This window comes from Panthera tigris, chromosome B1 (genome assembly GCF_018350195.1).
Source record: "Panthera tigris isolate Pti1 chromosome B1, P.tigris_Pti1_mat1.1, whole genome shotgun sequence".
In the NCBI taxonomy this organism is placed as follows: Eukaryota; Metazoa; Chordata; class Mammalia; order Carnivora; family Felidae; genus Panthera; species Panthera tigris.
In genome coordinates, this window is record NC_056663.1 from 198,943,729 (window position 1) to 198,959,128 (window position 15,400).

The 15,400-nt window shown below is 52.0% G+C and overlaps 1 protein-coding gene across 2 annotated transcripts in view; it reads right to left on the reverse strand.

Moving 5' to 3' along the window:
* Nucleotides 1-2,049: 2,049 nt before the first annotated feature.
* Nucleotides 2,050-15,400, reverse strand: part of CRMP1 (collapsin response mediator protein 1) — a 76,626-nt gene continuing 63,275 nt past the window's right edge. For both annotated transcript variants that reach the window (XM_042984969.1, XM_042984970.1), the window contains exons 12-14: nt 7,903-8,082; nt 5,708-5,873; nt 2,050-3,081 (exon numbers count right to left, since the gene is read on the reverse strand). In XM_042984969.1, the coding sequence (XP_042840903.1) occupies nt 2,990-3,081; nt 5,708-5,873; nt 7,903-8,082 (438 nt within the window). In that variant the 3' untranslated portion in view covers nt 2,050-2,989. The remainder of the gene's footprint in view (nt 3,082-5,707; nt 5,874-7,902; nt 8,083-15,400) is intronic.

A 15,400-nucleotide genomic window follows, 5' to 3' on the forward strand; every position in this document is an offset into this window, starting at 1 on the left:
GACTGCCGCTTGGACGTGCTGGGGAACATTGTGTGGGACAGTGGGTGGTGGGGAACCTCAGCCGGTTACGCAGCTGGACAGCAGCCCCTCCAGGGGCGGCCTTAGAGAGAAGATTTCTGCTTGCGTTTCTGGGTGGGCTGGGGCGGGGGGTGATGGATGCCAGAGACGAAGTGCTCTCCCGAGAGCGGGACGAGTAGCTTGCGGCTGCCAACTTTACTTATCTGGAAGTTTCTTTGCTGCCCTTTAATAGTCTGAATGAGCCGAGGACAAACGTCAAAAGGCCTTACCCTCCATTCTTGACCTTCCGTTTATTTAGCCTTGTTTCAAGAAAATCCACGGCAGGCTGTGAGCCAACACCATGTGGGACCTTAACCAAGGTCCAACAGACCTTGGGGGCAGAGGGAGAATACACTAAAACCAGTAAGTAGATGCAGGACCATCAAAGGCATCCTGCCTTGAACGGTAGGAAGGGCTAGAGGTCAGGAGCAAGGAGCTTTGTACTTTGAGCCAAACCGCATGGGTCCTGGATTCGAATCCTGGCTCTGCCTCTTCCTCCCCGTGTGACCTTGGACATGTCACTGAACGCTCTGGGACTCATCTGTGAAAGGGGGGTAGTAATAGAGCCTGCCTCGCAGAGTGAGCAGACCTAGGCCGGCCGACTAGCCACTATGTCCCCGACGTGGCCGCAGAAAGAGGTTCCGGCTCAAACCTCAGACCACGCCTCCTCCCCTTGCGTAACTTAAGTTTTCTAAGAAAGCAGGCTACCGATTGATGCATTCTTCCGAAGTCTGAGGTGGGAGGAAGGGGAGTGTGAGAGGCGTGGAAAGCGTGAGTAGAAGAGGGAGGGCTTCTCTCAGGTAGGGGCCAGAGGCAGGAGCCCTCAACCCTGTCCAGGCTTAGAATGACCTGGGAGCATTTCACCCCTCCCCAAACCAATTAAATCAGAGTCTCTGGGGATGGTGTTTGGTGCTAGGTATTTATATAGCACGGCAAGGCTGACAGCCAATGGTTAATAGGTGACCAGTGAGAAACGTTCTGTATACGCTGAGGCCAAACATGTTAGAGACCCTCAGACCCAGTGGTTCTTAAACTTCAGGTGCATCAGAATCTCCTGGAAGACTTGTTCAAACACAGGTTGCTGAGCCCCACCCCCAGAGTTCCTGACTCAGTGGGTCTGTGACCACCAGGCCCAACATTTGCATTTTTAGCGAGTTCCAGATGATGCTGATAATTGCTAATGTGGGACCACACCTCGGCAGCCATTGTTCTATCCTTTCCCAGCCAATCGGCTGAGGCCACGACCCTTCCCCAGCCAATCGGCTGAGGCCACGACCCTTCTCCAGCCAATCGGCTAAGGCCATGATCCCTATAAAACCTTTGTGCTTTTGAAACTCGCTCTCTCTCCCCGGCATCTCACCGCTGCGTCGGTGCAGGTAGGGGATTGAGCTCGAGCTAGCTCGAATAAAGGCTCTTTTGCTTTTGCATCGGACTTGGCTCCCTGGTGGTCTTTGGGGGCCACGAATTCTGGGCATAACACCACACAGATACTGCCTGCATTGTCACCACCACCATCACTGTCATCAATCGTCACCACCACTGTCACTACGACTAAAGGCAAATTGGAATAAGCAATTTGCCTGAGTGTTTCCTTCTCAAGAATGTGCATCTGCTCATGGGACCCGGAGTGAAGAAATGTGATGTTTACGAGGTTGGAACTCCCAGTCTGAGGCAGACCCACAACCTATATGAAGAGAGGGCACCAAGGAGGCTTGGAGACAACGGACGTGTGCTCTCAGCCCATGTCACAGAAGCCACCCGCCATGGCCTCAGGATCTGAGCCCGACCATCCACACCTCGTGACTGGCTCCCTCTCTTTCCTCCTCTGCTCCTTCGGTGTCTACAGGAGCGAGTCCTGGGAAGCAACCTACACTCCGGTCATCACGAGGAGGGACCACTGGGGCATTTGCACCCAACTGAACAGTCACCCTTCAATGAAAACACACCAGTGGGGCCAACGGGCTGTTTATTTTCTTTATTTTTTCACAAGCTTTGAATTCAGAAATAAGAGCCACAATAAGTCAGTTGTTAAGTAAAAATGGGGGTGATTACAAAGGAAAACTTTGTACAAAACTTTAAAAATCTGACTGCCCCGTCAACCACCTCGAAGGGACCAGGACCGGGGCAACCGGGAGCAGCCGTCGCCCCACCGTCATCAGCCCTGATGGGGGTGGGGAGACCCCTTTCTGAGTGTGAACCTGGCTAGGCCTGAAGTCGGAGCTGGCTGGAAGGACACACACAGACCAGAAAGACGTCATGGCGAGTCACAAGTGCCACGGAGACCGGAGTTTCTGACACAGGACGTGGATGATGTTTCTCTGAAAGCACTGGAAGGTTCCCCTGCCCCTCTGAGAATTCACAGAAGGTCTCAATGGGGATGGGGTGGGGGAGGGGAGGGATGGGGCAGGCTTCTTTCTAGTGCGGACTTGGGGTGGGGACGAGTAAGCATCTCCGTGTGAAGAGTTTGGAAGGGCCCCGGGGGCCTGAGGTCTGGGCATTGTGTCTACATCGGTCCTCGGTGATGTTCTGTCAGACGCACTCACAGACTTGCATACATAATTTAGTAACATGCATCAACTATCCTAGAACAGCTACGAGGGTGCAAAGGAACCACCCAGAGAATCATGGAGCCCGTGGAGTCAGAAGCGGAAGGGACGGTACAAGACGATGCTAGAACCTGGGTTCACTAAGGAGGGCAATGGAGACCCATGATCTGAGGTGGAGTCAGCATGAACACACAACTGTGGGGCAAGGAGTTTCCGAGCAAACACACCACACTAATACCACTTCTTCCTAAACAAAAGAGGAAAGAACGTCATTCAATTTTCCCCCCATCAGTACCAAATAAAACCGCGGGTTTCCCAACCCCTGGTGGGGAAAGGGAGTGACAGTATTCCTGGAACGCTTCACTGGCTCATCCACTCGTCCGCCTTCAACCGAGGCTGGTGATGTTGGAGCGACCACCAGGGGGCGCCACGATGCGGTGGCCGGTGCGCCTGGGGTTGTTGTCATCTATCTGGGCACCTGAAAGAGACAGAGCCAACCGCTCCAGACCGGTTCCACGGGCCGCTCCTGAGAGCTGGGATGCTGAGCCCTCGTCGTGACATCCCTCCATCCGCTCGACCCTCTGGGACTCAATCCAGTCTCACCTCTGGGAAGGCTCCCAACCTCCACGGGGTTCACTGCCCTCTCCTCTGTGCCCCCTCCGGCCCTGGGGTCACCCTCTTGCACCCTCTGACCACCTTGCGCTATTTCTTGCCTGGCCTCGTGCTCTTGAGACAGGTGGGCAAGCACTTACTGAGTGCCTACTGTGTGCAGGCACACACTTGGTGATTTAACATATATGCTTGCACTTAGGGTATACAATGATATGATGAAGTGGGAGGGGGTGGCTACCCCAACTTTCTAGATGAGGAATTTGAGGCTCAGGTCATCCATCTTGGGGGACAAAGTTGGAGGACAGGTAAGCCGGGATTCCAGCCCCAACTGGTTGGTCCCCAAAGCTCCAGCTTCTACAGGAGTCAGAGCAGCACACAGCAGTGCCCGATACGTCAAACGCATTTTATGTACGACATGCATGGGAGTGGATGCATGTGCATTTTCAAAAGAAATTTTTTTAACAGTTATTCATTTTTGAGAGTGAGAGAGACAGAGCATGAGTGGGGGAGGGGCAGAGAGAGAGGGAGACACAGAATCCGAAGCAGGCTCCAGGCTCCGAGCTGTCAGCATGGAGCCCGACGCGGGGCTTGAACCCACAGGCTGGGAGATCATGACCTGAGCCGGAGCCGGACGCTTAACCGAGCCACCCAGGCACCCCTGGATGCATGTGCATTTATGTGTGTGAACTTCTTAGAGCTGGACTTATCCACCTGATTTGCAATGGGCAGACCTCCATGGAGAAGGGGCATCAGTTTTTGTTTTAAATCTGCAAAGCTGACCGTTTATTCCAATTTCATGCATTCCCTTGCAGTTAAAGATTTAACTTTCCACCACCAAGCCCAGTGCCTGATGCTCAGTAAGTATTCAGTGAATTACTAGTGACAGACAGACAATGCTGAAAGGAGGGATGGTATGAGAAGGCCCTGGGGTCCAGTCAGGAGACAGGTTCCAGTACAAGTCATGTCTGGAACCCAGGTAATTTGGAATCAGACCCAACCTCCCTTGGCCTCACTTCCTTTTGTCCCAGATTCAGAAATCGGATGGAGTGCTCAACACCAGTTTCCCTCATAATCATCTCCACCCTGCTGGTTACCTGTCAGCTACTTCAAAAACACCTGTTGGACAAAAGGACACTCGTGCAGGAAATCATGCCACATCTCTACAAAGTAGCATCATGCAGATTATTTAAAAGGCATCTGCGAAGTCATTCCTGATGTCCGAGAGCACGTATGGTGTTGATAGCAAATGAAATCACACGTCGACCGGCCACGAGGCCGGCCGGGGCAGTTCTGCGGGTCTCGGAGAGGACTCTGCCGACCCGGGGCACTGGTGGCCGTGGGGCCCTTCCAGCAGACTTTTCGTTTCGTTGTTTTGCTAGTTCTGAAAGGGAGGGATTTTCCCTCTGTATTCGGCGGCAATTGTGAATTGCACGACTTTCAAAGAGAGGTCCGGTTTGCAGACTCCACGTAGCCCCACCCAGTGGCTTGTCCTGGCATTGCGTCCACTCCCTAATTCTGTTGACTGAGCATCAGAGAAGCTATTTGAGCTGTGTCTCCGGTTCATTTGTGGAAACAATACTAGTTGTCTTTAAAGACCGGAACCGCACTCAGCGTGTGAGAAGCTCTTGCATGAAGGCTCACAGAAAGTGAGATGAGCTGGACTAGGGACCCCGCCCAACTTCTGTCCCCCATTGCGTAATCGCTGAGACAGACACTCCCTGGATGGATGGCAGGTTGTCACCCCCACGGTTTAAACCGATGTTCGTCTTTCTCTCGGCCCCTTCGACTCGCTTGCTGAGCATATCAGCTTTTCTGTTTAACTGTCCTTCCCTCCTGTTAGACCACAGTCTGCAAACTACAGACCATGGACAAACGGCCACCACCTGCTTTTGTATTGTTCAGGAGTGAAGAATAGTTTTTTACGGTTGTTTTATTTATTTATTTTTTTTTACACTGTTCAATGGTTGCATTTGAAATGGCTGCTTAATAGAATATCCTAAACTTTGCCCCTCGGCTCACAAAACCTCGAATGTTTACTGTCTGGTCCTTTAAGAAGAAGTCTGCTGACCCCTGCACCAGACTGGGGGCTGCCCAGCTGTGCCCAACTCCTCACCATATTCCTAGGACGCAGCCCCGTGTGTCACACACGCTAATGCCTCAGATACTCTGGGGGACAAGATTCCAGTTCGATTTTCCCAGCGTGTGTGTGTCTGCCCTCACGTGGCTAGCTGATGACATTGTAGCGTCTACTGGGTCTGAGGGACGCGTTCAGCTTCCAGGGTAAGCTTGTGCTTCAGGATGAGCTCTGAGCTCAGGGCCAATTTGGGGGCAGACCCCCTCTGCTTTCTGACCTCCCCCAGCCCGCTCTGGCACCCCGGGAGGGAAGGGGAAGGGTTCCCTCGCCCGCTCCTTGCTTCCTCATCTAGCCCCCACCCCCCCCCGGGGCTGTTTCAGCAGGAGTGTGGGCCCCTGGGAAGCGGGGAGCCTCTTACCTGATAAACTGAAGTTGGACTGGTGGAGGTTTCTGATGGGCGGGGGCTGGTGTTTGGAGGGCGAGGACTTGGCAGACGGGGCAGGGGTTGCATATTTGGGCGTGGCTGGCACCTCATACACAGGACCGTCATACATGCCCCTGGGAACACCTTGCAACCCAGAAACCTAAACAGAGGGAGGCGAGGGGGGTTGGCAGGCAGGATTCACCTGCCACTTCCCATTCGGGCAGGCCGGAGCCCTGCAGCTGGACAGTGACCGGAGGTCGCCTCGGGGAAACACACACACACACACACACGTACACGTGTGCACACACACTCCATAAGCATGCACCTACTTACTCCACATACACACGTGCACACACACAGCTTCATGCAGGACCCCAAGCCCATTTTCAAGAGGAAAACACTTTCCCTGACACACCCCACTGTCCCCCTCAAGGGCCAGTGAATCATCTGTGGTCCTGAGCCCAAGACGAGGATTGGGGGCAGCTAGTTTATCGGGGACGGGATTCCAGAAAGGAGGAGGAGGAGACAAAGGTGGGGTGATGGGGCCACCTCTGAGGGCAGCTGGCTCAGGGAGGCTGGGAAGTGAACACGTTCACTGACCCTCTGGGGGGCCAAGAATGGGCCACAGTCCCCATCCCCGCGGGCTGAGTGCTGCCCCCAGGGGAGCCCTATGTCCCTGACTACCGGGTCTGGCCACCGTTCTGTTCTACTCTTCACTGTACCTGCTTCCTGCACCTCGGGGACTTCCCCCAGTTCCAGCTGGTTCCAGGCCTGCCTCCCTGCCCCCCCAAGCCCTTCAGTGACTGCCCCCCCCAAGTCAGCTCAGCCAGAGACATGTTCTGGGACAGGTTCTGTCCCTCACCTGCTGTGGCTCCTGTCCTCTGCCCCAGCATGTGAGGGGGCCCGGACTTCTGGCCACTGCGGATGATGGCCTGGCATAGATCCCAGGCACCTGCTCTTACAGACGTGGCCACTAAGCACAGGCGTCGGTCCACACCAGTTTAGAGGGAATGCATCTGGCCAAGGTGTATCTGCGCCCCTCCGTGGGTGTCCAGCCGGGAGTTTACAAAAGTCTCCTCATCTCTAACAGCCTGCTGTGGTCAGTTGGCCACCGCGGCTTTCCACGGCCATTTCTCAGATCTGACTGGCTTCCTCCCCACGCCCATTCTTTCCCCACTGGACACGCAACGTCTGTGTCATTTGGAATCTCGGACCCGGGTGCCACACCCTATGTGACATGGAAAGACCTCGAGCATCGTAATGCAGGCCTGGGGGTCTGGGGGGGCCAGGAGGTTTCTGGGCTTTTCCATTAACACTGGGGGTGGTGGCGGTGCCGTTTGTGAAACACAAGAAGAGTGGGACCACCCACAGGTGGGCACACACACACACACACACATACACGTACATCTACGCACACACGTGTGTGCACACACATATACACATACACACATTCATACAAGTATATCTACGCACACACACGTGCACATATATACACACATACACACAAGCTGGCCTTTCCAACAAACATCAGCCACCAAGCAGGTGGTCACGGTGACAGGAGGGACCTGATTAGGGAAGACGATGGGCCACAGTGGCAGTTTAGCCAAAGTGTGAGCGGCTCCCTCCTCTGAGCTGGACCAGAGAAGGGATGGGGCCACTCCACACCTCCGACAGGGCCTCCTGCATCCCTGCCACTACTCTTCAAGGAGAGAGGGACAGGGGGACACAGAACGGAAGGGCGGGGAAGCAAGGAGAACAGAGGAAAGACCTGAAGAGCATCCAGACACAGTTCTGCTGTCCCCCGAGTATGCTGGGGGCGGCGGGGGGGGGGTGTCGACTTTTACCAGAAGGGCAATGCCTAAGGGTTTCGGCTTTCCCAGCTGTGTGACGCTGGCCTGTCCGATGCTCGAGCACCGGGAGGTCTCGACACCTCAAAGAGCCGGTGGTGAGGGCCCCGAAAGGACGTGGGATGCGTACCCCAAAGCGGCACGGTCCGTGTTATTCCCGCCCCCTCCTCCCCACCCCACGGGCGCACACCCCTTCACAGTCTGCAAAACCCCGAGACCTCCCCTCCGGCCCCGAGACACAGGCAGGGCGGGGGGGAGAGCCCACCTGACACGAGAGGAAAGGGAGGCCCCCGCGGCTGCGACTCGTGAACGTGGCGCGTGCCAGATCCCAGACCCACTGACCTTGCTCCTGATCCTGACACGCTGGTAGAGATACTCGGGGAAAGGCTTCCGCGGGATGAAGCGGCCCATGCCCTTGTTGACGTTGATGTTGCCGTCCTCGAAGACGATCTTGCCCTGGCTGATGACCACCAGCGGGGAGCCGTGGCACTCCATGCCCTCGAAGATGTTGTACTCCACGGCCTGCATGGCAAGAGACGTGACCGGGCCCTTCCGGCTCTCCGCCCGGGCCGGGACATCCCTCACGTCCCCACAGGGGCACCTCGCAGCCCTTGCCCTCTGAAAACCTCCTCTTTGGGGCTGTGTGGCATTCCACTCCGCGGGCTTGCGCCGGCATAACCAGCCCTCGCCATGGGCGTTTAGATCGCGGGTGGCTTTGTACAACCCAACTGATGTCTGGGGCATCACGAACGTGAACGGGGGCCCCTGATGTCAGGCACTGTGGCTGCTCAGACTACAAACAAGACATTTTTGTGTCTTTTTAAAAAATGTCTCCTTGGGGCGCCTGGGTGGCTCAGTCGGTTAACCGGCCAGCTCCGGCTCAGGTCATGATTTCGCGGTCCGTGAGTTCGAGCCCCGCGTCGGGCTCTGTGCTGACAGCTCAGAGACTGGAGCCTGTTTCAGATTCTGTGTCTCCCTCTCTCTCTCTGACCCTCCCCCATTCATGCTCTGTCTCTCTCTGTCTCAAAAATAAATAAACGTTAAAAAAAATTAAAAAAAAATATCTCCTTTAAAATTTTTTATTTTTATTTATTTTGAGAGAGAGAGAGAGCGAGAGAGAATGGGCAGGGGAGGGGCAGAGAGAGGAAGAGAGAGAATCCCAAGCAGGCTCCATGCTGTCAGTGCAGAGCCCGATGCGGGGCTCGAACTCACGAACCGTTAAGATCATGACCTGAGCCAAAATACAACTGAGCCATCCAGGCGCCCCCACAAATATCTCCTTTAGGATAGTTTTCTACAGTTAAGCTACTGGGTCAAGAGAGAATGAGCTTTTTTAGGGTCTTTATCGCTTATCACCAAGTTACTTTTCAAAGGCTCCCAACCATCTGACACCATGTGGGCAACAGGGAGGAGAGAGACATTTCACTGATTTGACGTCTATGAAATCCCCACCAGCACTGGGTCAGGTCGTTTTGATTTACTGTTTTTTATTTTTAAAATATTTATTCATTTTTGAGAGCGAGAGAGACGGAACGTCAGCAGGGGAGGGGCAGAGAGAGAGGGAGACACAGAATCCGAAGCAGGCTCCAGGCTCCGAGCGGTCGGCACAGAGCCCGACGTGTGGCTCGAACCCACGAACTGTTGAGATCATGACCTGAGCTGAAGTCCGACGTTTATCCGACGGAGCTCCCCGGGCGCCCCGCGGTCACCTTTATTTTTAATTCCTTTCTCCCTTCCTTTAATTTGAAAGACAAAACGTGTTCTTAAAAATACACACCGTTTTCATAACTCCGAAAGGGAACATAACCACCTCTAGCTGACTGCTTTTTATTATTTAAAAAGTAGATCATTATATAGGGTGAGAGAAAACTCAAAAGGTGCAAACAATATTTGATTTTAAAAAGTAGGTCTCTCTTCTACCTCTGACCGAGACATCTGCCCTAAAGAGATTCTTCTGTGTCACAGATGTTTTCTGTCTTGACAGGGCAAGAGCACTCTCTGTGCAGCTGGCTTTCACCTGAATTTTTCTCTGGAGCTCAGGGACTGCTGCCTATCAGCAAAGGTACGTGCTTTAAAAATGTGTTCAACACTCTTTAAACTGCTGCACCGTGTCCCCTCGCAGGGGTGTATTATCGTTTATTTATCCGATTCCCAGGGATGGAACACTGGGTTGTTTCCCTGCGTTTTGCTAAAACCCATACTGAACCACCCTTCTGTGGGGTCCACCCCGGCATGTGTGAACCTTTTCAGAGGTGGAGTTTGGGGCCAAGGAGTCAATGGATTTTCACTTTGATAGATCCGTCTTCCCAAAAGGCAGCACCAGTCTCCACTCCCAACAAAACTCTGTGAGCTCGCCTGCCTCCCGCGGTCTGACCAGGGTCAGACCCCTCAGCCGCCAGGGTCTCTGGCACTGCACGGGTCAGAAACAGCATCTTATTCTTGAGGTTTGCATTTGGTTAACTGTGGGGCTGGGTCTGTTATTAAAGATCTAGAAGTCGTCTGTGTATTTCTTCTTGCATAATTGTGTTTTTGCACAGCGTTCTATTAGGCTCTTGGTATTTTTCTTACTGGTTTCTAAGGATGCTTTTTTTAAAGTTAGTTTATTTATTCTGAGAGAGAGAGAGAGAGTGCAAGCAGGGGAGGAGCAGAGAGAGAGGGAGAGAGAGAGAATCCCACGCAGGCTCTACGCTGTCAGCATGGATGGGCTCTGATTCATGAACCGTGAGATCATGACCTGAGCTGAAATGAAGAGTTGGGTGGTTAACCGACTGAGCCACCCAGGTGGCCCTAGGGGACACTTTTGATGTTAAGGAATTTATCCGTTGTTTGTCCTGAGTATCATTCTGCTGTCTGTCCTCTGCCTCCTGATCTCATATAAGGTAATAATAATTATTATTTTCATGCCATACAGAGGGGGTATTTGTTTAATTTGTATACACTCGATGCTCAAACAGGCCAATCTTCCCCTTTACACGTTCTAAGTTTTGTGTCTTGCTTAGAAAGATCTTCTCCCCTTCCAAACTATCATTTTTACTTACTTTGCTTTTATTTATTTTTCAAAACTACCACTTTAAAAAAATTTTTTTTAAGGTTTGTTTTTGAGAGAGAGAGAGAGAGAGAGAGACAGTGAGTGAGTGTGAGGGAGGGGCAGAGAGGGAGACAGAATCCGAAGCAGGCTTCAGGCTCTGAGTTGTCAGCACAGAGCCCGACGTGGGGCTCGAACTTGCAAACCACGAGATCAAGACCTGAGCTGAAGTTCGACGTTTGAGCCACCCAGGCGCCCCCCAAACCATCATTTTTAAAACAACATGCTTTATTATAGACCCTTGATAACTTTCACTTCAACCTCCGATCCCTCCTGAGTGTGTTTTGAGATAAGGAGCACAGAGAAGTCTGGCCTTACGAGCCCGCTGTTGAGACCCACAGGCCAATGAGCACCGCTGTCCGGCTAATCTGAATTGCCTCCTGCATGCATGGGACACCAGATCCTTCTGTGCGGCTGGTCTGCTGCCTGGCTTTCTCCTCTGTCGGGCCAACAGCAAACCGCCCCCCACGCCTGCAACGGTACAACCCGTGTTAATAACAGGGATGAGCGGGCCTTGTCCCTCAGCTTCCCACAACTGTTTACCTACTCTCACATTTAGCACCTAAGACCTCTGCTTTTCTAGCTAAAAAACTATTCCCTTGACTGTTCTGATGGGATTACTTCGAATGCAGAGATTAAATTCTCAAGAATTGGTATGGTCCGTCTAATGATTCATTTTAGCCTAAAAGAACTTGTGTTTATGTAAGTCTTTAGTTTTTATTGTTATTAGAAACAGGATTTTGATTTTCATTCCTTTATTCCTTTATTTATTTATTTATGTTTGTCTATTTGAGAGAGAGATACAGAGCAAGCAGGGAAGGGGCAGAGAGAGAAGGAGAGAGGGAGAATCCCAAGCAGCAGGCTCCGCACCGTGATTGCAGAGCCTGAGGCGGGGCTCGAACTCACGAACTGGGAGATGAGGACCTGAGCCGAAACCAAGAGTCGGGTGGTTTGCCGACTGAGCCACTCAGGTGCCCCCCTCTCCATTCCATTTTTTAAAGTGATTTTGAATTACTTCATAGAAAAGCTAGCGATTCTTTATATTGATTTGTAATCAGCCCAAGGATTCTCTTGTCATTTCCGATGGGTTTTAGGAGCACGCTCAGGGTTTCGGGGAGACAGATCCACACACAGCTGCTAACACTGAGCCTCACCCTCAGTTTGTGGCTGCCTCCCAGGACCCGAGCAGACGGGCTGCTCTCCGTTGTAACATTTGCATCTAAGCCTTCTCGAGTCACCCTGCGGCGACCAGCCGTGTGGTGCCTCACAGTCTTGTTGAAGCCCAGATGAGCGCGTCCAGCCAAAAGACACTGAGGAAGCAAGCACTTCCCTACCACTCGAAGCCGGCCGGCCTCCCAGCTCACTCGGCCCTGCATGGCCCACTATTCCTCGGAGGGGAAGGACATGACGTGCGTCACGTGACAACTCCCCATGGATTCCACGTGGCACCAGGTTCTAGGTCTCGCAACCACGTGGAGTTTCAAAAGTTGTTTCATTGCCCAAAGGTGACAGGTGAACGATCTAATAATCCAAATGAGTACAAAGAACCACAATGAAAACACACAACCATTGTTTGCCATCTGTGAGCCCCGGGTCCCTAGACCCCACCCCAGGGGGCAGTTCCTGCTCCTCGGTCCCTCTGTGTCCTGTAAAAGACAGCCTGACACTGACGAACGGAGAGCAGGGCATATGCTTAGATCCTCGAAGAGATGAGTAACGTGCTCTCTCCGGGCGAGGGAATATTCTGCAGCCATGAAAAGGAATGAAGTATAGACCACAGCATAGACAAGCCTCAAAAACATGAAACTAAAGTGAAAGAAGCCGGATAGAATAGGCCACATATGGTGTGATTCTTTTTCTATGGTACGTCCAGTGTGGGGATAGAGACTCTACTTACATAAATGGGTTGGAAGAAAGCTTAGCACGGGAAAACTGCCACCATGGGGTGAAAACACCCGAGGTTAGCTAGAGAGAACCACCCACCCCAGGTTAGCTAGCGAGATATTGTAATGGGATCATGAGTAACTTGTTGTCTCACCTGCAGGAAGTTACTTTCCATCCGGCGCCAATGCACCTTGATCACAAACTCCACTTGCCCGCCAGACCCTTTGCTTCTTACACACACAAGTTGATGAGTACTGTCTGATTGTTTTCTCCATGTTCATGTGTGTGAGATCTTTCTTCACACTCACCATGTGGGTAATATCTTGTGAGCTCAATAAATATGGAGACAAAAACCCCTGTTCGGGGCTCTTGTCTCCTCCCAGATATTAGCCTCTCTCGTATTCAATTCTGCGTCTGCTCTCTTGCTGGACAAGAGAGAACTCCAGACTCATAGTCTGCGACAGTCCAGAAAGGCACATCCGACAAGAAAGAGATTCCTGGCTGACAGAGACTGTGAGAGGGGAGATGGGAAGTGCCTGCTAGTGGGTCTGGGGTTTCTTTCTGGGGAGGATGGGGAATCTTCTGAATAGAACAACTGCTACATTAGGGGCGCCTGGGTGGCTCAGTCAGTTAACTGTCCCACTCTTGATTTCGGCTCAGGTCATGATCTCACGGTTCGTGGGTTCAAGCCCCACATCGGGCTCTCTCTCTCTCCCTCTCTCTCTCTGCCCTTCCCCGGCTCATTCTCTCTCTCTCTCTCTCAAAAGTAAACAAATACACATGTTTTTTAAAAACCACTGCATTGTACATTTTTAAATGATGAAATCGTGGTAAGTGAATTACATCTCAATGTGAAGAGTTAGAAAAACTTGGGGCGCCTGGGTGGCGCAGTCGGTTAAGCGTCCGACTTCAGCCAGGTCACGATCTCGCGGTCCGTGAGTTCGAGCCCCGCGTCAGGCTCTGGGCTGATGGCTCGGAGCCTGGAGCCTGTTTCCGATTCTGTGTCTCCCTCTCTCTCTGCCCCTCCCCCGTTCATGCTCTGTCTCTCTCTGTCCCAAAAATAAATTAAAAACGTTGAAAAAAAAAATTTTTTTAAATAAAAAAAAAAATAAATAAATAAATAAATAAAAGAAAAACTAAGTGGCCTATGGATACACAAACAGGTAGATACACAAACAGATACACCTGTGGTGTGGCACTTTGAAGCAAATGCTTTTCCACTAAGAGGAAAGAAGCTGCATTCTTTTTACAAAAGAGTATTCTTCAAACATTAATCACTGATCAACATATAACATGATCTCTTTTTAATTCTTAAAAGAAAAGTACTATTTTTTTAAACTCAAGAAAGCCAAACAAACCTCTAACAAGGCATTTTTCAATCCATGGTCTGAAAAAAAACATTCGTGTCCCGCACTGTGTGAATGGCCCTGCTTTTGCACAGAGACAATGCAACAGACAAAAATCTTACAGCATCCTGAGTAGTCCTCCTCTTGCTATGACAAGAATTCAAATCTGGCCTGGCATGGGGGGAGGATGCTTCCCCAAGATTAACCTAAAACAGTCACTTCCCTTATGGGTGACCTCCGGCACATGACTTATTATGGGTTGGATCATGTCCCCCTAAAGATACGCTTTAGTCCCAACCCCCAGCACCTCAGAACACGACCTTATTTGGAAATAGGGTCTTTGCACATGGGATTCGTTATGATGAGGTCACACTGGAGGAGGCGGGCCCTGATCCAATGGCCGGTGTCCTTAGAGGAAGACGGTAAGACACAGGGAGATGCCAGAGATCGTAGGGACGCATCCACAAGCCAAGGGATGGCAAGGATGCCCAGTGACATCAGAAGCCAGGACAGAGGCACAGGACAGGTTCTCCCCCAGACCTTCAAGGGAGCACAGCCCCGCGGACATCTTGATTCAAGACCACGGCTTCCAGAACACATTTCTGTTTGAAGCCACTAGTTTGTGATGCTTTGTTACAGCAGCCACGGGAACTCATTCACGTATCCTCTCTCCGTCCACTTCTGTATTTATTAATCCCGGCATACCTGAGATGACCACTAAGTCATTTAAGTACGGGTCATTAAGTGACAGGACACATGGGAAATGCTAGGCACAGAGTAACTACAAGATCGTATCTGGCTGGACTGTGACAGTAATTGGAAACCCTGTTCCTGAGCACGGAGCCTGCACATCCACTGAACACGCACTGAAATAATGAGAAATGAGAGGTCTGCACCTGTGCAGCTCAGCCTCCTTCCCACCTGTCCGTGTCCCTGCTGGGCCCCCAGCAGGAGGGCTTGAACAGTGAGTGATCTGGGCTTCATCTTCTGCTGGACCTTGACCATCGTGTGGGCTTAGGGGTGGCCCCAGCCGGCGGGTGGCAGGGTGGTGCACACCCTCACACCCACAAGACCTTCTCAAATGTTCTCTTGATGTGACACCTTCCTGACACCACGGGGAACGTGTGCCTGTCCCGCATTACCAGACCCCACCGTGCACGCACACATCACTGCGTTCACAGTGATTAAAATGGGATTGCGTGCCTGCTAGGTGGTAAGCGTGAAGAATGGGGTACGCTTTTCTCCGGGGGTGGACCTCAGGCTTGTTTCCCCCTGACCCTGTCCCCGGGAATGGGGGGAGGGGGGGTGAGGGAAGCCAGCGTGTCACTAGGAAGCACTGGTTATTTGTGGGGAATAAGCTTAGGAATTTCCCAAGCCTGCACTGATGGGCTAACAAGGCATAAAGAATTAGAAACCCATTGGATGTACACACCCAAGTTTGGGTAAACAAGATTTGGTAAATAAGAATAGGTAGAGTGGGGCGAAGGTCCCAGTATAGGACAAAGGTACAGGAATAGGGGAATCT